At 35.0% G+C, this 21,747-nt stretch overlaps 1 protein-coding gene across 1 annotated transcript; it reads right to left on the bottom strand.

Annotated features, from left to right (window-relative positions):
• Positions 1–18,848: 18,848 nt before the first annotated feature.
• On the bottom strand, positions 18,849–19,729 carry LOC109208644 (auxin-binding protein ABP19a-like). Its single transcript, XM_019371774.1, has one exon. The coding sequence runs from the start codon at positions 19,650–19,652 to the stop codon at positions 19,026–19,028; it is 627 nt and encodes a 208-aa protein (XP_019227319.1). The 5' UTR covers positions 19,653–19,729; the 3' UTR covers positions 18,849–19,025.
• Positions 19,730–21,747: the final 2,018 nt, after the last annotated feature.

Here is a 21,747-nt window from a genome sequence, read left to right as displayed (position 1 = left end):
ATTTTCATCTTTATTGGGCTTTTAATCTAAACTTGATTCCAAAGAGGGTGGTCAAAGAAATAACACAGGCTCAAAGGGGAGACAGAGGGTATAAAGTGTTTGGGAAGCAAAAAAAGGGCCTCCCAACCTCGAGAACGCCAAACATATTATCCTTTTGCAATCAGAACATTGATGAACATGCTTGTCTTCTTGGTGTGTCGTGGTCACAAGACACTTTTCATCCATTAATGTCAAACTTTCCAACAAACTTCAATTGATTCTTCCTCAAGCCTGATCTTCACAATGATTTGAAGGTGACTTTTACTCGACCTTAACTCCCAAGTATTTCCACTCTTTATTCATCCTCAAAAGTATTTTTTTCAGTAATCCAATTCCAAATTAAATCAGTTTCTAAGATCTGGCCAGAATTTCCGCATGCATGTCATGTCATTAGAACTAGCGAGAAAAGAACTAGGAACAGAATGACACAAAAGGACAAACTGTATTTTATTGAATAAGGATGGAAGGGTTTGACAACTAAACAAGCAACCTAAAATCCAAGTTACAAACCTAAAATAACCCGGATAATGAAAATAGCAACGAAAACAGACAGACATGACTCATACAAAACAGAATAGAACGATAGAAGGGGTTTGACTCAATAAGACAAATAAAATCTGGATCACAACCCTGAAATAACCCAGATAACAGAAAAAACATCAAAACAAGCTACCAAGATTCCTTCCTAGTGAGGAGAGAATGACTTTTCAATTGCTAAGCTTGACATTTAACCACAAATTTGCTCATCAGAATCATCATGGCCTTCTCCAATTTTAGTCGGCAAGTTCCCGAGAGGATTCTCATACTCCATGTCCATCACACTTTTAAATTTGGGATTCTTGAAACCAGGCGGCAAATGGACATCGAGGAACATATATAGATCCTTGAAGGCAATACTCTTCTGACCTGCCAACCCTTGCATGTTTTTTTCAACCGTCGTTCTAAGCTTTTTACTCTTTGGGTCATTTCTTCCTGTGCCATCTTTCGGGCAGGCTTCTCAATATTTGTAGGAAGATCAAGCGAGTACGAGTGGTACTCAGGAGAGTGGTACTGCTCTTGCTGTGTAGCAAATTGTGACTCATGACAAGGTTGTCCTTGGCCATTGGCCCATGCATGACACATTTTGGTCATTTGCTGTCTCAGTATTCTATTTTCCTCAACCACAGTAGACTCATGTAGAACCCTCTGACCCTGAGTCTTTTGAGCACTTGTAACAGTTTCGATGTTAGTTATCATTTTTCCTTGGATCTTGTGTTTCCAGCTTACCACAAACCGACCACCTCAACTTTCTTCACAATTCAAAACAAAACATGTTAGAATGGACTCAGTCAGTCCTTATTATTATCATCATTTTTTAATTTTTTCCCACTTTTTTTTTCATTTTTCTCGTTTTTAATGGTGATCGAACCTGATGTGGGTTGCCTACGTATCATGTGAGAACATGAATCGGATCTTGCGTAGTTCGGGAAGATCAGGAATAAAGTAAATAAACTAACTCTTTTTTTTTTGAATTTTCATTTTATTTCGAGAGATTTTTTTTAGAATATCTACCTTTTTTTTCTTTTTTTTTTTGGAATTTCGAAGAAAAACTTCTAAAGAAGAAAGAAAATATTTTTGGATTTTTGGACTTTTATGTTACAATTATGAAAGAAAGACTTCTAAAGAAATTCTTTTTTTGAAACTTGAATTTTCTTTTCAATTTTTGAAAGAAAAACTTCTAAAGAAGAATGACAATATTTTTGGATTTTTAGAAGAAAACATTTTTGGAGTTTTCTTTTTTTTTTAAAAAAAAAATGATCTCAAAGAAAGACTTTTTCCAAAAGGAAATAGAGGAAAATATTTTCGGATTTTTTGAAAATTGTGGGCCGGAACCGATGAGGTTTGCCTACGTATCTCACATCCAGTGAGATCAGACCCGCGTAGTTCTCCCCAAATAAACCAACTATTTTGAAGACAAAACCTTTTTCTTTTTTTTTCCTTTTTCTCAAAAATTTGGCAGAATTTCAGTACCATTTGGACATTGGTTTTTCCAAAACAGGTAATTATCTCTCTTTAACCCTCATACTGCTGTTTCTCTCCCCTTTTTTTTTCCTTTTTCCCCAAATATTCGAAAGCCGGTCAGCATGCAAGTCCGAAGCAAATAAATGCACAAGCAATACGTAAGATGCATCAGGATGGTCTGTTTTCAATTTTGGTACACCTGTCCTAGACAGACCCAACCCCTGTGTTGAGCCTCCAAAGTCAAATGCACATGATGCAAGCAAACGTTCCTACTAGGGATCCGGCATGAGGCTGAGTTATTCTAGGTTCAAAACCTGGGTATTTGTTCTAGACTGTGTACCCGAGCGGACAACTCGAGTCGAGGAGGGGGCTACGTACCGGGGACCCGAAAGATCATCCGGCTTAGTAACTTGTCCGAGCCTCTTTCTTATTTCAAGGTATGACACTAACAGAATAGGGAGTCTCGACCAGCGAGCACATCCCCGAAGATAAGAAGAGAAGGGTTTCGTAACAGTTTATATGTACAGTTCAAATAATATCAAAGCGGTAAAAGCATCATTTTGCACATTAAGCCCAACATGTAAAAATATCAGATAATAAACAAAGCCAAATACTATTCTAAGCTCGAATTCTTGAACCCTGAACCAAAAGTTCTGGGTTCATGTCCCCAGCAGAGTCGCCAGAGCTGTCACACCTCCTTTTTCTACTACACCCCGGGAATAGGGTATAATAAAGGGAGTTTTTCCAATTAAAGGACAATCGAAACGGGATTTGTTATTAAGAGATTCAGAGTCGCCACTTGGGAGATTTATGGTGTCCCAAGTCACCGGTTGAATCCCGAATCAAGGAAAGGTTTGACTCTGTTTAACAGTCCGCGAACCAGAAATCCGAGTAAGGAATTCTGTTAACCCGGGAGAAGATGTTAGGCATTCCCGAGTTCCGTGGTTCTAGCACGGTCGCTCAACTGTCATATTCGGCTTAAATTATCTGATTTTAAACAATTATGAACCTATGTGCAAATTTTAACTTTAACCGCTTTATTTAGTTATTTTTAAGGAAGATTTCAACGTTATTTAAAACATGTCTTGAACCGTGTCACATAAATGCACCCGCAGTCCGCAACATGTTTTATCTAACGTTGAGATTTGGATTTGGGTCACATAAATGCGCACCCGAGTTTAGGAAAGTAAATTATTGAAATAACGCGCCTAAAGCGACTACGCGTTAGCAACTTTGCGAGGGCCATGAAAATTTTGCTAAATGGCGCGCATCGATTTCTAAGGATAAAACAAAATTAGTTGAAACGAGGGCCATGCAATTGTCATTTTTTGTTCGGCACAGCACACCTCAATTTATTTTAAAAGAAAAGACTTGGATTTCACTAAGGCAAACTAAAGATGCTCCTACTTAAATCTAATTTGAAATTAGGTATCACAACCACCCCACGGGAACCGTACCCATAGCCGCGATCTACAACCAAATTCTAACTTCACACTCTCTCGAATATCCAACATACAAACAATTCTAGATGAGAAAACTCCATTTAAACAAATACATTAGATAACAAAAAAAGCTTACATTACATTCATCATTGATAAATTACTTAAAGGAGCCAATTTGGCTAACAAGAAGCTACTGTTCTATTCAACTTTAATACCACTCCACATTAACTATACAAACTTAATGACTAAAACTCAACATTATACACTTATCAATAGAAAATAGAACCGAGCAACAAAATATGAACCCATTTGGATCTAGCAACTTACAATACAAAGAAAACGACGCAAATCATGGAACATTCATAATTTATAATTTAACACAGTATAACTTTATCATGCTATCATCCATAGAACAAGTAGAGTACTGAAAAAGAGCAATAAAGTGAGCTAATAACAGTATAGAAGTAAAAAAGAAGGAATCTGAACCTTTAATGCTGAATTTGATATGTATACAAAGGAGCTGCACCAAAAGGAACAAATGACACAAACTACTGATCGGAACACCGAACCAGCGGCGGAACCTCGAACGGAAGATCGGGACTCACAGCTTCGAGCGACCTTGCAAACATAGTGATTTAGAGGCTATTTTTATGAGGTTTGAAGGAGCTGATTCGTGGAAAATTTGCTGCATTTTAGGAGAAAACAGGGGCTGATTTTCGATGCATTTTTCAGGCGTTTTCGGATGGTTTCGAGCTGCGATTCACGGCTGATTTGTGAGCTTTTCTGTAGTAGTGTTTATAGTGCTGGAATTTTGGTGAGAAAACTGGGGTTGTTTAAGGGTGCTAAAAGGGACGGCACTACAGCTGCGTCTTCATGACTTTCTGGAATTGAAGCACTACGTTTTTGGCTGGATATTGCTGCGCCTTTTAGTCTGGAATTTGCATGATTTTTTTTTTGCTGAGTTTCAAGGGTTGTTTTGGCTGTGATACACGAAGAAAAAGGAGCAATGGCGATGGAGATATGGAGATTAATGGAGGTGAAGGAGTGAAGTCATTTTTTGGTCGTCAATGGCTCTGTTTCAACGAAGAAGAAGGAGCTTATGGGGTGTAACGGCGCTTCAGCTTTTTTTTGTTCAAAGAGATCAGGAATCGAGGGAGGGGTCTATGGTGTTACAGCGGCGCTGATTTTCAGATTTTTTGGGCGTGTTCGGTGTTTTAGGTGTTAGATACTATATATAGGGGTAGGAATTAGGTTAGGGGTATGGGCCTAGGGATTATGGGTTAGGGAATTGGGCCAAAGACTAAAAAAATGGACTACAAGATTTATAGAGACGGGATAAACCAACCTAAAATTGATTCCTCCTTCTAAAATTATGTACAATTATAATATAAAAATATAAAACTAATTTAATTAATTGAACTAAACTATAAAACATAAAACTATTTTTTTGTATTTTCAAGATTATATAAAAATAAAGATAAGGTACTATTTTTGTATTTTTTTTTAAGATTAAAAATGACTACAAAATATTAATGAACCTATTTTTGTAATTTTTTGTTTTCTTGTAATAAAATAAAGTAAAATAGTAAAAATTAGTTAAAATAACGCTATTAGGCCTAAGTTAAATATTTACATGCTAAAATATAAAAGATCTTGGGGAGGGTCAAAAATCACATGTCTACAATGATTGTAAATGATATCCTGAGGGTTTGAAACCCCGGATTTGCACCCATAGTGCTATTTTGAGGTGACTTGCACGCCGGATAGAGAGCGTGGGGTAGAGCACCGTTGGGGGATTGTGACTTGGTCCGTCCCGATTGTTGATTTTACCGCGTAATTGACTGAAACTTATTTGATATTTTCATGATTTGGGCTGATTGCCGTATTTGGGCTTCGTGCCGATTATTTGAATCCTTCAGGGATTGATATCACTGTTTTCGCATTACTTTGCATATCATTTGATCTCGGTCCAAGGTTTTAATACTGTTTTGCAAACTCAGCCGTTTTTCTAAGATTTGAAAACTCAAACAATATTTTATTGACGTTTTGAGCTGAGAACTATTATTTTAATATTGCCCAAGTGGCTTATGTGCATTTCTGGACTGAGCATGGATCGGGCTGCGCGCCGTAGCAGTGTTATAATGATATCTGGATATATGGATGGCTCGCGCTGCGCACCGCAGCGGTATTGTATTGATATTGAGGCCGAGGGCCTGGTTGGTGCCACGAGATGGCTTGATTATTTGCGCTTGGGCTGTAGGAGCCCCTCCGGAGTCTGTACACACCCCCAGTGAGAAATGGATCGGGCTGCACGCCGCAGCGGGTACCGGAGCGTACCGTCATATGCATTGCATTGCATTCATGCATTTATTCCTATTTGTATTATTTGTCATGACATTTCAGCACTCGCATTTCATTGGCTTCTATGCTACTTCTTGCACTGCTTACCTGATACCCTGGTGTTATTTGTTGATGGAGTGCTGTGCCCGAGGGGCTGACTTTTGTGCTGACTTGCACTATCTGTTTCGCATTCATTTGCTTAACTGTTGGAAAAGATATTTTCAAAAGAGATTTTAAACTGAGTCCAGATATTTCTAAAGATTTCACGGTTTCACTGTTTTCTCAAAGGGTTACACTGTCCTATGTAGCATGATGGCTTGCTTTACGTGGTTTCTTGCTGCTCAGTTATTATTTACCTTTGTTACTCACTGAGTTGGAGTACTCACTTTACTCCCTGCACCTCGCGTGCAGATGCAGGTATTGGTTTACCCGGTAGCGGGTTTGAGCTGGATGAGGATTTACTATCGTAGCCGAGAAAGGTGACCGCCAGCGTTCGTGGCACCGGATTTCTTCCTTTTTATTCCAGATTTTTATCTATGTATTACAGGCTTTGTAATTGTACCAAAATCCTTCTAGATGCTCGTGACTTGTGACACCCCGGTCGGCCTGTGTTGGGTTGTACATATCGTTACTTAATGTCATTAAGTCGTGTTTTTGCTATTCATTTATGTTAAAAATTATTTTGAAAGAGACGAATTGGTTTAGTTGGCTGGCCTTGTCTTCACGAGAGGCGCCATCACGACCGGGTTTGGAAATTGGGTCGTGACAAGTTCGTATCAGAGCCTAGGTTACTAGGTCTCACGAGTCATGAGCAGGTTTAGTAGAGTCTCTCAGATCGGTACGGAGACGTCTNGCTCGTGAGGTTCGCGTTCGCGGGTTGGTCACCGCGTTCGCGAAGAGTTAATATTGGTCAATGATTTTTTGTTCATCGCGAACGCGGGGTGTTGACCGCGTTCGCATAGAGTAAAATTTACCTGGGCAGAAGGGCTTTTATATTATTTCATCCGCGAAGTTTGGTCCATTTTCCTCCATTGTTGGGCACCTTGAGAGCTTTTTGGGAGAAATTGAAGAGGGTTTCGACGGGAATTGATTGGAGGTAAGTCCTATGGCCTAGAAACATTATTTTATTGAAGAATCAACCTTTAAATTCATGGAAATTTGAGTAAAATTGGAAGAACTAGGGCTTGACTTTTGAAATGAAAATTTGGGATTTGAAGGTTCAAATGGACTCCGATTTTGGTAAACTTGGTATGTATAGACTCGTGGCGAGATGAGGAATCCATTGATGTGAATTTTATAATTTTTCGAGAAGTGGTCCCAGGGCTCGGATTTTGCTAGTTTCGAGATTTTTGCTAATTTTCAATTGTTTTCGATTGGGTATTGTTCCTTTAGCATATTGTGATGTATTCGCTCTGATTTTGGTTAGATTCGACGCGCGTGGAGGCCGATTTGAGGGGCAAAGGCGTCGCTAGCTAGAAATTTCACCGGTTCGAGGTGAGTAATGATTGTAAATGATATCCTGAGGGTTTGAAACCCCGGATTTGCACCCATAGTGCTATTTCTAGGTGACTTGCACGCCGGATAGAGAGCGTCGGGTAGAGCACCGTTGGGGGATTGTGACTTGGTCCGTCCCGGTTGTTGATTTTATCGCGTAATTGACTGAAACTTATTTGATATTTTCATGATTTAGGCTGATTGCCGTATTTGGGCTTCGTGCCGATTATTTGAATCCTTCAGGGATTGATATCACTGTTTTCGCATTACTTTGCATATCATTTGATCTCGGTCCAAGGTTTTAATACTGTTTTGCAAACTCAACTGTTTTTCTAAGATTTGAAAACTCAAACAATATTTTATTGACGTTTTGAGCTGAGAACTATTATTTTTATATTTCCCAAGTGGCTTATGTGCATTTCTGGACTGAGCATGGATCGGGCTGCGCGCCGCAGCAGTGTTATAATGATTTCTGGATATATGGATGGGTCGGGTTGCGCGCCGCAGCGGTATTGTATTGATATTGAGGCCGAGGGCCTGGTTGGTGCCACGAGATGGCTTGATTATTTGCGCTTGGGCTGTAGGAGCCCCTATGGAGTCTGTACACACCCCCAGTGAGCGCCGTCGACGTTAAATATATGGATGGCTCGGGCTGCACGCCGCAGTGGGTACCAGAGTGTACCGTCATATGCATTGCATTGCACTCATGCATTTGTTCCTATTTGTATTATTTGTCATGACATTCCAGCACTCGCATTTCATTGGCTTCTATGCTACTTCTTGCACTGCTTACCTGATACCCTGGTGTTATTTGTTGATGGAGTGCTGTGCCCGAGGGGCTGACTTTTGTGCTGACTTGCACTATTCGTTTCGCATTCATTTGCTTAACTGTTGGAAAAGATATTTTCAAAAGAGATTTTAAACTGAGTCCAGATATTTCTAAAGATTTTACGGTTTCACTGTTTTCTCAAAGGGTTACACTGTCCTATGTAGCATGATGGCTTGCTTTACGTGGTTTCTTGCTGCTCAGTTATTATTTACCTTTGTTACTCACTGAGTTGGAGTACTCACTTTACTCCATGCACCTCGCGTGCAGATGCAGGTATTGGTTTACCCGGTAGCGGGTTTGAGCTGGATGAGGATTTACTATCGTAGCCGAGAAAGGTGACCGCCAACGTTTGCGGCACCGGATTTCTTCCTTTTTATTCCAGATTTTTATCTATGTATTACAGGCTTTGTAATTGTACCAAAATCCTTCTAGATGCTCGTGACTTGTGACACCCCGGTCGGGCTGTGTTGGGTTGTACATATCGTTACTTAATGTCATTAAGTCGTGTTTTTGCTATTCATTTATGTTAAAAATTATTTTGAAAGAGACGGATTGGGTTAGTTGGCTGGCCTTGTCTTCACGAGAGGCGCCATCACGACCGGGTTTGGAAATTGGGTCGTGACAAGAATTTATCATAACTTGTTGGCTAGATGCGTACAAGTGTTGTTGTATATTAAATAATACACCTCATACCAAATTTCTATTTGGGAGTTTTGTTCTCATAACCAATGGTTTAGCTATAATTGGAGGCATACAATTTCTGCTAAACTAACTTGGATTTAGACCAGCATTATCAAGATAAATGATCATAATATATATTCTGGAACTGTGCTCTAATAATTTGAGCAAACAACCTTGCAAAAACCAAAGTGCAAGTTGATAACAAACGCACATGTGACCATACAATAGATGTATCTATTAAAATCATATAATAGTAAACGGTCCATATGGCAGGTGACTGGGCCCATATATATATCACCTTTTATACGTTCCAAAAATCAGATAATACAATCTCAACCCCAGCTGGTATAGTGATCAATTTATCATGAGAACAAGTCATACATGAGAATTCTCGAAGAATCTCCTTATTCTTCAATTTATGTCAATGTGAATTCTCAATCATTTTCGCATCATAATTGAACCGGGATGGCCAACCGGTCATGCCAACTGATATTTGTTTCAGTAAACATTTAATTTACTATGGCATGTGATTTTATCATCATGCTTATACATCTGTAGTACAAATAGAAGAAAAATCAGGTAACTTTCATATTTACCCGGTATATTATAGTAATATGAAGATAATCGATCTTCCTTTCATTTATAGTCTCAATATGCCAACCACTTTGGCTAATACATTTGAAACTCAAAAAGTTTCTTTTGAGACTTACTACCACCAATGCCATAAATAATTTTATTTCTTCGGGTAGTAACAAATTCGCTCTTCTGGAGCTCTCAATAATCTTGCACTACAAGATCTTGTGTAACAACATCCAAGTGGTGAATTTTTCCTCCACGGAGAAAATTATCTTATTATAATAATTGTCATGGTCAAAATCATCATAAGCAAAATCTTTTCTTGCTTTAATTTTGCCATTAATAACATTTATAATGCATGGCAAAAAATTTCGGCGTACCACATGTACATGACCAATGACATATTCGTGTAACCACATAGCAATGTTCATGATCTTTCTTTCTCTCAAACCTCCCGTAGAGGTGAGTTGTAATATTTATTCAACCATGCATAAATAAATTCTTGTGATAATTTGTATCACATATATATATTTTTACACTCACTTCAGGAATGAGTCTGCATTTACAATGCTTATCACAAGTCGCATACTTTCAATAAAATGGTCTATAATCGTCTGAGCGTGCCTCATATTTACAGACCATATTGATACACAATTCCTTCACCTTTGAAGGATTATTTTGAGAACCCTTATTGTTCTCCTTTTATAATTACCATAATGATGACTATTATCATTTTGGTCTTTGGCACGCCCACGTTCATTAGTCAACCACTTGTCTTCATTTAGATTTATTATGCACCGCTATCACATTCACTTCAAGAATGGAGCAAATCAAGTGGGACAAGCTTCATGCTTTTTCATGAAAAATACATTATTTTCATTAGTCATCATTATATCATCAATATGGTGCATTAGAACTCAAACCCAATGCCTTACCCATATAAAGGCTTGTTAGGCCAAATGTGTTGGGACTCAAACCCAACGTCTTATTATCATGGTGCACTAGGACTTAAACCCGGTGTCTTACCCTCAAGGTACGATGGGACTTGAACCCACTGTCTTATCTCAACCAATAGAATAATAGGCCAAAGTGCAACTGAGACTCACCCTTGAGCCTTTAAAATATTATTACTTCGAATTGTTTATTTTCAAATTCTGTCAAATTTATCATGCAAACTTAGAGTTCAATTGGATCTTTTATCACTAAGGATTTAGATCCTCTTAAGTTCTTCTATGAGATATCAACTGCTTAAAATCATCACAACGAAAGCATTGTTAGCAACAAAAAAAAATTATAATGAACCATGAAGCTAATGATACAGAGATAGTGAGGGATAAAGAAGAGCAAAAACATCTAAAGCTTCTGATTATTGGCTGTTGAAAAAGATGTGTAAAATTAGATTATTTGACAACAAAACTCATCTACAATATAACCAATCAAAATTGATTTTGATTTTTCTGTTTCTTTGTTCCCTTTCTATTTCCTAAATCCCTTATCAATTGTAATATATATAACTCAGTAACAGTGCTTAAAATCGATGGCTGGTGCCTAGTAGTTGGTTAAAAATCTTATGGCATTGCGTAAATATTGAAAAATTTAGTTTCTAGTTCTTAAAAATCTTTCAATCAAATGGGCATTGTCTCATGTTTGGATGTGAATGCCAATAATATATTATCAAAAATAGGCAACATGCTTTCAACAAAAAGAATAAACAAAACAAAAAAAAAGGCGATAAAATGAAAAATATAGAAATTATGAAATCCAAGCTTTACCTTAAAACCGATCAATGTATTAAATCATACCTCAACATGAGTGATTGCTCTCCAAATTATGGTCAATCAATTTTGAAACCATACCTAAATAGTGTTGCTGAATTTCAAAGCAACAGCAGTATGCTGAAATGGCTTGGGAATCGAACACTGTGATTTTATGCTTATTGGTTGCATTGGTCATTCTTTTCTAATTCTCATAATGAGATTAATCAGAACATGCCCGAAGAAGAATCAAACTCAAAGTCTCAGTTGGTTAGAGACTCGTGCTGATAACGTGTTACAAAACTTAGCTCAAAGTAACAATATAGAACAATAAAATAGACAACAATGTAGAGAGAAAGAGAGGAGAGAATCTTATTTCTTCTATGTATTCAAGTGTGTACAATGTGATGCCCAAACCCTCTATTTATAGGATGATATAGGTAATACAAAGGGACTCCAAAAATATGGTATTAACTATTGAGAACATGGGGGAAGATCATGGAGGTGNAGTTGATACAAACGCACATGTGACCATACAATAGATGTATCTATTAAAATCATATAATAGTAAACGGTCCATATGGCAGGTGACTGGGCCCATATATATATCACCTTTTATACGTTCCAAAAATCAGATAATACAATCTCAACCCCAGCTGGTATAGTGATCAATTTATCATGAGAACAAGTCATACATGAGAATTCTCGAAGAATCTCCTTATTCTTCAATTTATGTCAATGTGAATTCTCAATCATTTTTCGCATCATAATTGAACCGGGATGGCCAACCGGTCATGCCAACTGATATTTGTTTCAGTAAACATTTGATTTACTATGGCATGTGATTTTATCATCATGCTTATACATCTGTAGTACAAATAGAAGAAAAATCAGGTAACCTTCATATTTACCCGATATATTATAGTAATATGAAGATAATCGATCTTCCTTTCATTTATAGTCTCAATATGCCAACCACTTTGGCTAATACATTTGAAACTCAAAAATTCCTTTTGAGACTTACTACAATATCAATGTCATGTACAATTTCATTCATCCGGGTAGTAATAAATTAGCTCTTTCGGAGCTCTTAATTAATTTTGTACTACAAAATCTTTTGTCACACCATCCATATGGTGAATGTCTCCTTCTCGGAGAAAATCATATCATAATAATTGTCATGTTCAAAATCATCATAAGGAAAATCATTTCTTGCTTTACTTTTGCCTTTAATAACTTTTTATAAGGCATGGCAAAATATTTTCATGTACATGACCAATGACATATTCGTATAACCACATAGTAATGTTCATGATCTTTCTTTCTCTCAAACCTCCCGTAGATGTGAGTTGTAGTATTTATTCAATCATGCATAAATACATTCTTGTGCATAATTTGTATCACATACATATTTTCACACTCACTTCAGGAATGAGTCTGCATTTACAATGCTTATCACAAGTCGCATACTTTCAATAAAATGGTCTATAATCGTCTGAGCGTGCCTCATATTTACAGACCATATTGATACACAATTCTTTCACCTTTGAAGGATTATTTTGAGAACCCTTATTGTTCTCCTTTTATAATTATCATAATGATGACTATTATTATTTGATCTTTGGCACGGCCATATTCATCGGTCAACCACTTGTCTTTATTTAGATTTATTATGCACCGCTATCACATTCACTTCAAGAATGGAGCAAATCAAGTGGGACAAGCTTCATGCTTTTTCATGAAAAATACATTATTTTCATTAGTCATCATTATATCATCAATATGGTGCATTAGGATTCAAACCCAATGCCTTACCCATATAAAGGCGTGCGTGTAAGGCTATAATGCGTTGGGACTCAAACCCAACTCTTATCATCATGGTGCACCAGGACTCAAATCCGGTGTCTTATTCTCGTGGTGCGTTGGAACTTGAACCCACCGTCTTACCCTCAGTAAATGACATAATAAGCTAAAGTGAGCATTGAACCCATTGATTAGCTCTACCATGATGGACATCACTCTGGATCAATGGATTTTCTTTACCACCAAATCTTTACATTTTCTGTCTTGTTATTAATTTCTGTTTTATTACACACATATACAAATAGGGAGGTGTCATGCCATAGAGTACATCATAATAAACATCTATATATTAAAATATATAGAAATTTATGTATATATTTATTGAAATAGAAAACTATTAGCTGAAAGAAACAATCCAAGAAGAATATACTGTCTCGTAAAATAAAGAGTGACTAGTACTGTTACAGTGTTACTAGTATATTCAAGTTTTAGAAAGTTAATAAGAAGCAAGAATATCTTGCTCGACAGTTTACATATTCCAATAGGCTAACTATCTATAGAACATAATGATATCGCTATGGCCAAGTTCCAGCAAAGTCACGTTACTTCTAATATTTTAAGCATTTGCTTTTAAAGTCATTAGTTCATATAATTAGATGAAGAATTCAATGACGGCAGTAAACAACAACAAGGAAAGAATTAATTAGTTTAACAACTATTATGATCAAAAACATATACTTTCGTGAAACTAAAAGGCCATGAGGATTGTACCAAAGTATAAATTATTTCACAGTTTCTAATGGAACTAAGCTCCAAAGTTAAAAAATCGTACAGGATTTCCACACCATAAGATGGAGTAAAATGATACAATGTGACTTACTTGGAATATTATCCTTGTCCGATAAGAGATGTAGCAAATAAAAACATATCTTTCCAGTTACTTATTTCACTGGATACAAAAAGAAAAAACCTTTCAATTGACAATTGCACATAAAGTTGTGCAAAAATACAAAAGAGTGAGTGGGGTTTAGAAGAATGAAAAACTTATCTTTGCATTATCATCCAAGACATTTTTCATTATACTTAACCTCATGTCTGCTTATAATTCGAATTTACCAATAATATAAAATGTCAACTTATCACTTGGCAAAGCAGCAAAAGCAATTTTGTCTCCCATGGAAGGCTTTCATCTCTTATAGAAAGTATATGAAGAATATAGCAATTCGTGCTGATAACGTGTTACAAAACTTAGCTCAAAGTAATAATATAAAACAAAAAGATACACAACAATGTAGAGAGAATCTTATTTCTTCTATGTATTCAAGTGTGTACAATGTGATGCACATACCCTCTATTTATAGGATGATATAGGTAATACAAAGGGATTCCATAAACATGGTATTAACTATTGAGAACATGGGGGAAGATCATGGAGGTGTGGGAGTTACATCAATAATAGTAAGAAGTAGTGGGAGGTTAATGAAGAAGAGTAGTGGGTGTTACTCCCTTAAGAGTTATGAACATCTACCATAATCAAGTATTTCATAACACTTCTAAAAAAAATACTCTCTCCGGTCCAAAATAAGTGATTTTTTGGCCTTTTTTTTGTGGTCCAAAATAAGTGATTTTTCCAGATTTCAAGAATGAATTAATTATTTTTTTCCTACATTGTCCTTGGAGTAAATAGTGTTGGAGTATGTGTTAGGAGTGTTTATGTGAGATAGTAAAGGTTGATATGGTCAATTTCATTGTTAATTAATGCTAAAAGATGATTTTCTTAATCTGTGTGAAAACATCTAAAAAATCACTTATTTTGGACCGAAGGGAGTACTTATTAAAATAGACAGATTTTGGCAGGCGAAACGAACTCTTATTCAGTCAAGCAACTAATTTATAAGAACGATAAGCAGGCACGTATCTGCTAATATAGACTCTTGGGATGGAGCATATTGTTCCTCGTTCCCGTCGAAATACGTTGGAACCTTCGTAGGTAGCCCCAAGATTCTGAAACGCCGTATCATTTCAAGCTACATAGTCATTATTGAGGGTTCACAAAATCCAATGAAGGAAATGGACAAAGTTATTAATAGGGGCGTTCATAAAAACTCGGAAAATCGAATCAAATCAAAAATCAAACCAAACCGATCAAAAAAACCGATACTTTTTGGTTTGATTTGATTTTGGTTTTGAATTTTAAAAACCGATCAAATTTGGTTTGGTTTTGGTTTTAATCAGAAAAAAACCGAAAACAAACCGAGTCAAACCGATTGTAGGAGTAGCTATTTAAAATTTATTATTATACCTATATATATGTATATTTTTATACAAAGTTTCAAAAATTTTATGGTAAATGTTAACAGTTTGTACTTTTAGTATAGTTCTTTACCTTTACATTCTAGTTTGATTGGTAGTTTTCTTTTGTTAAGTGTAAGAACCCATTTCGTGTTAAAAATAATATATTTTTAATTGAGTCCTTAAATTATTCATCACTATTTGATTCAATTATCATCAATATCTTGGTAAATAATAGATTTCTCAAAGGGCAATTGATTTGATAGTGTTACGTTGAAAATGTGGTCGCCGGAATATGTTTTTGGTAGTGTATGTCTTATATTTAAGAAAAAACCGACAAATAACCGAAAAAACCAAAAAAAACCGAAAACCCCGACATAAACCGAATCGAGAAAAAACCGACTTAATTGGTTTGGTTTGGTTCTAATATTTGAAAAACCAACTTACTTGGTTTGATTTCTTTTCAGGAAAAAATCGATCCAAACCGAATCATGAACACCCCTAGTTATTAAGATGACTAGGCATACAGCTCTCAGCCTCTCAACGCAAATTTGAGAGCTTTTGAAATTTTCTTTGTATTCATATTTTTCTCTTGTCCTCCAAAGTAGATAGGAAGGTAGTATTGAATATTTCCTTCGCAAAAATTCCAATTATCGTGTAACAATTACTCTTTCCGTCTCATATTAACAGTCGTGATTACTAAAAATTGTTGTCTCAAATTATTTGTCATTTTAAAAGTTCAAGACAAAATTGATTATTTTTTTTTCTTTTTTACCCTTAGTAATAATTGTTATTGGAGATGGAAATAACACATAAATAAAATAAATATTCAATAAAAAAAGATTATATCTTAAGACATAAATAATGATAGAATAGTCCAATCCCTTTTATAACTAATATTTTTTAAGATACGTGTAAAAGAGAAGCACGACACATAATATGAGACGAAGGAAGTACTACTTAACAGAAAATAAAAGAATGAATATTGTGGGATAAAAACAAGATTACGTTTGTATATATATAGCATTTGGCACAGGTCAAAGACGACCACTATTTTCTTTCCTTTAGTTAAAGACTTTTTAGTTGTTGTGGTCTTAATGATTAGGACCATAAGTTGGTGTTTACATAATATATAAGTAATTTCTAATTTGGCAGAAAGAGAAGTCTGACTCTATTTTAGCCATGACAACTAAAGGCACGAATCGTATTAAAGTAACCAGTAATCTATATCAATACTATATTAAAAGCACGAAGGTCCGTAACAAAATGTCGTTCGTATTTTTTATTCTTTTAAAATAGAGTTCACATTGGACAAAATAGTCATTTGGTAATTTATTTTATATTTAGAAATAATTATTTAATTATTTTCCTAATATTTAGGATTTGACTTTTCAATTCCTTACATTCTAAAATTCCTACACTTTTCAATTCACATTATGTTTCGGCCACTTTATAGTCCTTTAGGTTTAGGAGGGTTTTTTTAACTAATGAATTTTTACATATTAATTTTTTATAAAAATATATTAGGATATTGGATTTCAGATTAGGTGAACGAGCACTTGAACTCCTTTTCAATTTGGGAGTCTTTATTTTTAATAAAATTTTCTTTGTATTTGAACTATATATATTACACGATTTTACTTACATAAATTTGTTCCTTATTTATATTATATAATCTTAATTATAATTCCTTCTATATTGTTTTACTAAATAATATAAAAAGACCTGTTGATCTCTGGCACTTTGCTTGACGAGTTATAAATTGCTCCTTAGCAGATGAATTCACTAAGCTTTTCTTTGTCGTTCTTTAGAATAAAATTATAAGCTTTGGTAGTCTGTTCTTGTTTTAGTTTGTTGTTATTTTTGTTTTTGATGCTTTTATATTGCTTTGGAAGAACTATTTTCCATTTAAGCTTTTTTTTCCCCTTATTAACCATCCAATTCAATTTCTTTAAGAAAAAAAATTATGTTGGTTAAGATTTCTGTCTAATATTCAGTTTTCCTTTCTTATCGAATAGCATCTTTCAAAATTTAGGCTAATGTATTTTCATTTTCTTATCCTATTCTATTCAATTTTCTTTTAGACAAAAGATTAAGCTATTTGAGAATTTGGATTAAAAGAGGATTCATCACGTTTGAAAGTATCTAAATCATACATCCATCGGCCCTTCTAGGTATGCTTCTCTACTTCTCTTCCTTTTCTTTTGTGATTAACTATAAAGTATTAAGTTATATGTTATAAATAGTAAATCAACGGCAGTCAATTTTAAAATTTACATAATCACTTATCAATTTTTTTGGAGCTTACACTTTTTCCTTTACTTTTAATTATATAACTTAAATACATTATTACTTTGTAATAATGTAATTTCTTAAAGTTGTATATATTGCTATGGGTACATGTGCAAAGCACGTACACTAAGACTAGAGATTTATAGGAGAGAAGCTCCCCATCTCTCTTAGGCCAACTTTGAAATGGCCTTAAAAATAGGGTTCACACTAGACAAAATCGTAATTAAATAATATTTGTAATTTGTAGTACTTTGAAATCAACTAAAATTTTCTTTCCTTATTTAAATTATGTAGGAACTTCTAATATTTAGGAATACAAAATCAAGGATTTTTTACTTACATAAGTCAATTTCTTAATTAAATTATTAACGACAGTTCAATTATAGTTAACAGTTAGGACGTTAAAAAAATACAGTTCAATTAGGACGTAATAAATATAATTCAATTGTATTAGCTAAGGCACGTAAATGAAAAGTGCGTGTAAAACATAATTTTGATTAAAAAAATAGGAAATTTACACAAATAGACTGTCAATTTTACTGTTTATTTTTTCTAACCAATAAATATTATTTGTTATTTTAAAAACTTTGTTTTCATTAACACGAATAACACGCGTATACTAAAACTTGTGTAATTAATACTCTCCTAAAGTTAATTACTCTTTCTGGGATTGTTTTCAACAATATAAACTCGGAAGACCAACTAGCCGTCCTTATCGGTAAACTCATTGTACAACAATATAAATTTGGAAGACCAACTAGCAGTCCTTGATGGTGAAAACATTGTTTGTACTACTCCGTACGGTCCAAAATAAGTGATTTTTTGGATGATTTCACACAGATTAAGAAATCCACCTTTTAGCATTAATTAGCAATGGAATTGACCATATTAACCTTTACTATCTCACATAAACACTCCTAACACATATTCCAACACTATTTACTCCAAGGACAATGTAGGAAAAAAATAATTCATTCATTCTTGAAATCTGAAAAAATCACTTATTTTGGACCACAAGAAAAATGTCAAAAAATCACTTATTTTGGACCAGAGGGAGGTTGAGGTAACGCAGAGGCGCAGTCAGGATTTTAAGTTTATGGGTTCGGAATTTTAATCGTCTTTAGTTACTGGGTTCTAAATTAATAATTTATACATATTTAATGAGTATTTTTAAGAAAATATAGAATTTAAACCAAAGCTACTGGATTCGACCGGACTGGCTCTCCATACTCTAGCTCCACCCTGAGGTAACGGATTTGCAATCACTAACTTCCATTTGTGCCACGTACCAAATAAATTTCGTTATGATTGGAAAACAAGGTGTTCATTTCAAACAAAGGAACTAACTTGAGAAAAACATGGCACTTACAGAAAGAATCATAAACAACACAAATTACAAAATCCAATTGTCAACAAGAAGTACAGACAAGGAAATTACTGAAAAAGAAAAGGATAAACAGCTTCTACTTCATTGGTAGATTCTTAGTTAGTTCCTCCAAGAACACCCTTGAGCTTCTTTATTGTAGCTTCGTCAAGGAAAGTGGTAGCCTCTACCAACTTAGTAGGCAAATCATTAGCAAATAATGCAAAATCTGTAATCTGAAGTCCAGGATTTGAACTACTAAAAAACACAAAACCAACAGAAGTATAACCAGCATCACTCACTTGAAAATGCAATAAACCTTGTGGAAATACCATAAGATCACCTTTTTTAAGTGTTTTTAAGTAAACAGTATTTGCTGAAGAAACAAAACCAGCTGTAATTGAACCTTGAACTACAAGTAAAACTTCAGAAGCACCGGGGTGAGTGTGAAATGGAATTACACCACCTGGGGCTAAGTCCAAACGGGCTGCAGAAAGCCCAAGCCCATTAAGGCCTGGAAATTGGGCTGCAAATGCTGGTGTAACTGCAGCTTTGATTATGCTTGCTGTGTTTCCAGCTGCACTAAGCCCAGAAAACACGAAATCGTTCACTGTTACATTGGCTACACTTTTGCAAGAATAGCCAGCAGGTGATTCTGGGCCTTTTAGGTCTGCGACGCAGAAATCTTGGACAGCAGCATTGCTGCCCAAGATAAAGATAGCCAAGAGAAAGAGAAGTTTAAACATTTTTAATTTCCTTTCTTGGTAGGAACAATTTAATTTGTATATGAAATTTGCAAGCAATGCAGGTTAGTTTGGTGTGTGCATATATATAGGAAATTGAGTGAATGATTGAGAATTTGAGCATTAAAGAGAAAAGGAGCAAATTGAGTGCCACTTGAATTCTGATAGAGAATGATAACCACAAATTGTGTGATAGGGCTATCATGATCATGAATGGTGTCAATTTAACAAGTTTTGCCCATGGGTAAATTTTTGACTTTTGACCTTGAATATTTGCTCATAGCGCAAGCGGAAGTCAAAAGTTCAAGACCATCTATTTTTAAGGTCACTAGGTGTAATTTCCTGTAAAAAAAAAATAATTGGATAAGTTTCTCTTTTACGTAGACGAGTTTAGCCCAAACTAATAAGAAACATAATTAACTAAATGACCTCAGAAAAAGGTGGTCACTAAATTTCATCCACTACAACAATTAAGTTACAAAACTATCCGATCTTTATCCACTGTAACAGTAAGGTTATAATATAATCTTTTTATCACAGTAAAGTAAGTGAGCAGTGCGTAAATTGCTCAAAAGATACAAATGACCAGAAGATTATATACATGATGCCAGAAAAAGAATTTAAGTAGTGACCACAAAAGAGGTCATTTGTGCAAATTGCCTCAAAAGATCAAGGAGTTGAGTAAATGAAAGTGGTCCTAAATAAGGGCACATGGTGGGAGAAAGGGAGGAAAAGGAGAAGTCTATAAGAAGACACAATTGACAGCTCGAATCCAGAAACGCATCAAAGGTATAATGCAATTTTTGGTCTTCCTAAGTAGCTAAAATGCATGGCAATTGGCCAATACACCCTATCGTGAACAAGGAATTATGTGGACAATAGCAATTGCCCTTCCACAGTTCCATCCAGGGGCGGAGCCCGCATAAGATTTGCGGTTCGGTCGAACCCAGTAACTTTGATCCAAACGAGGCGTTTTTTTTTTAAATATTTATAAATTGTTAATTTTAGAACCCAGTAACATAAACAAACTAGAATTCTAAACTCAGAAGCTTCAAATCCTGGCTCCGCCTCTGGTTCCATCACCATTCTAAGTCATACCAAGAGGGCAAAATATGCAGATAAATTTTGCCTTAATTGATAACTCATATGATGCAACCCTACCTTGTTATGGAAACTTAGAGAAGATACTACCTTCTCCTATTGTGTACACACTGTTAACTGATTCCGTGTAGGGGTGTTCATGGTTCGGTTTGGATCGGTTTTTCCCTAAAAAGAAACCAAACCAAGTAAGTCGGTTTTTCAAATATTAGCACCAAACCAAACCAATTAAGTCGGTTTTTTCTCGATTCGGTTTATGTCGGATTTTGTCGGTTTTTTGATTTTTTCGGTTATTTGTCGGTTTTTTCTTAAATATAAGACATAAACTACCAAACACATACTCCGGCGACCACATTTTCAATGTAACACTATCAAATCAATTGCCCTTTAAAAAATCTATTATTTACCAAGATATATTGATGATAATTGAATCAAATAGTGATAAATAATTTAAGGACTCAATTAAAAATATATTATTTTTAACACGAAATGGATTCTTACACTTAACAAAAGAAAACTACCAATCAAACTAGAATGTAAAGGTAAAGAACTATACTAAAAGTGGCAAACTATTAACATTTACCATAAATTTTTTGAAACTTTGTATAAAAATATACATATATATAGGTGTAATAATAAATTTAAAATAGTTATTCCTATAGTCGGTTTGGTTCGGTTTTTATCTGATTAAAACCAAACCCAAACCAAATTTGATCGGTTTTTAAAATTCAAAACCAAAACCAAACCAAACCAAAATGTATCGGTTTTTTTGATCGGTTTGATTTGATTTTCGGTTTGGTTCGGTTTTTCGGGTTTTTATGAACACCCCTAATTCCGTGGAATAATATCTCAACGAACAATGACTCTCTGGAAAAAGTTTTGTTCAAATGTTTCTCAAAGAAAAAAGCTTCAAATTTTGATAAAAGTTTTGGTGGTAATATCAACGTTAAGTTCCAAATATTCTAAAAAGGAATGGTGCACATTCTGGTAAATGTCCATA

The sequence above is a fragment of the Nicotiana attenuata genome, unplaced genomic scaffold (assembly GCF_001879085.1).
Source record: "Nicotiana attenuata strain UT unplaced genomic scaffold, NIATTr2, whole genome shotgun sequence".
Classification (NCBI taxonomy): domain Eukaryota; kingdom Viridiplantae; phylum Streptophyta; class Magnoliopsida; order Solanales; family Solanaceae; genus Nicotiana; species Nicotiana attenuata.
Note: the sequence above shows the minus strand (reverse complement) of the source record. Positions and strands in the feature narration are given on the sequence as shown.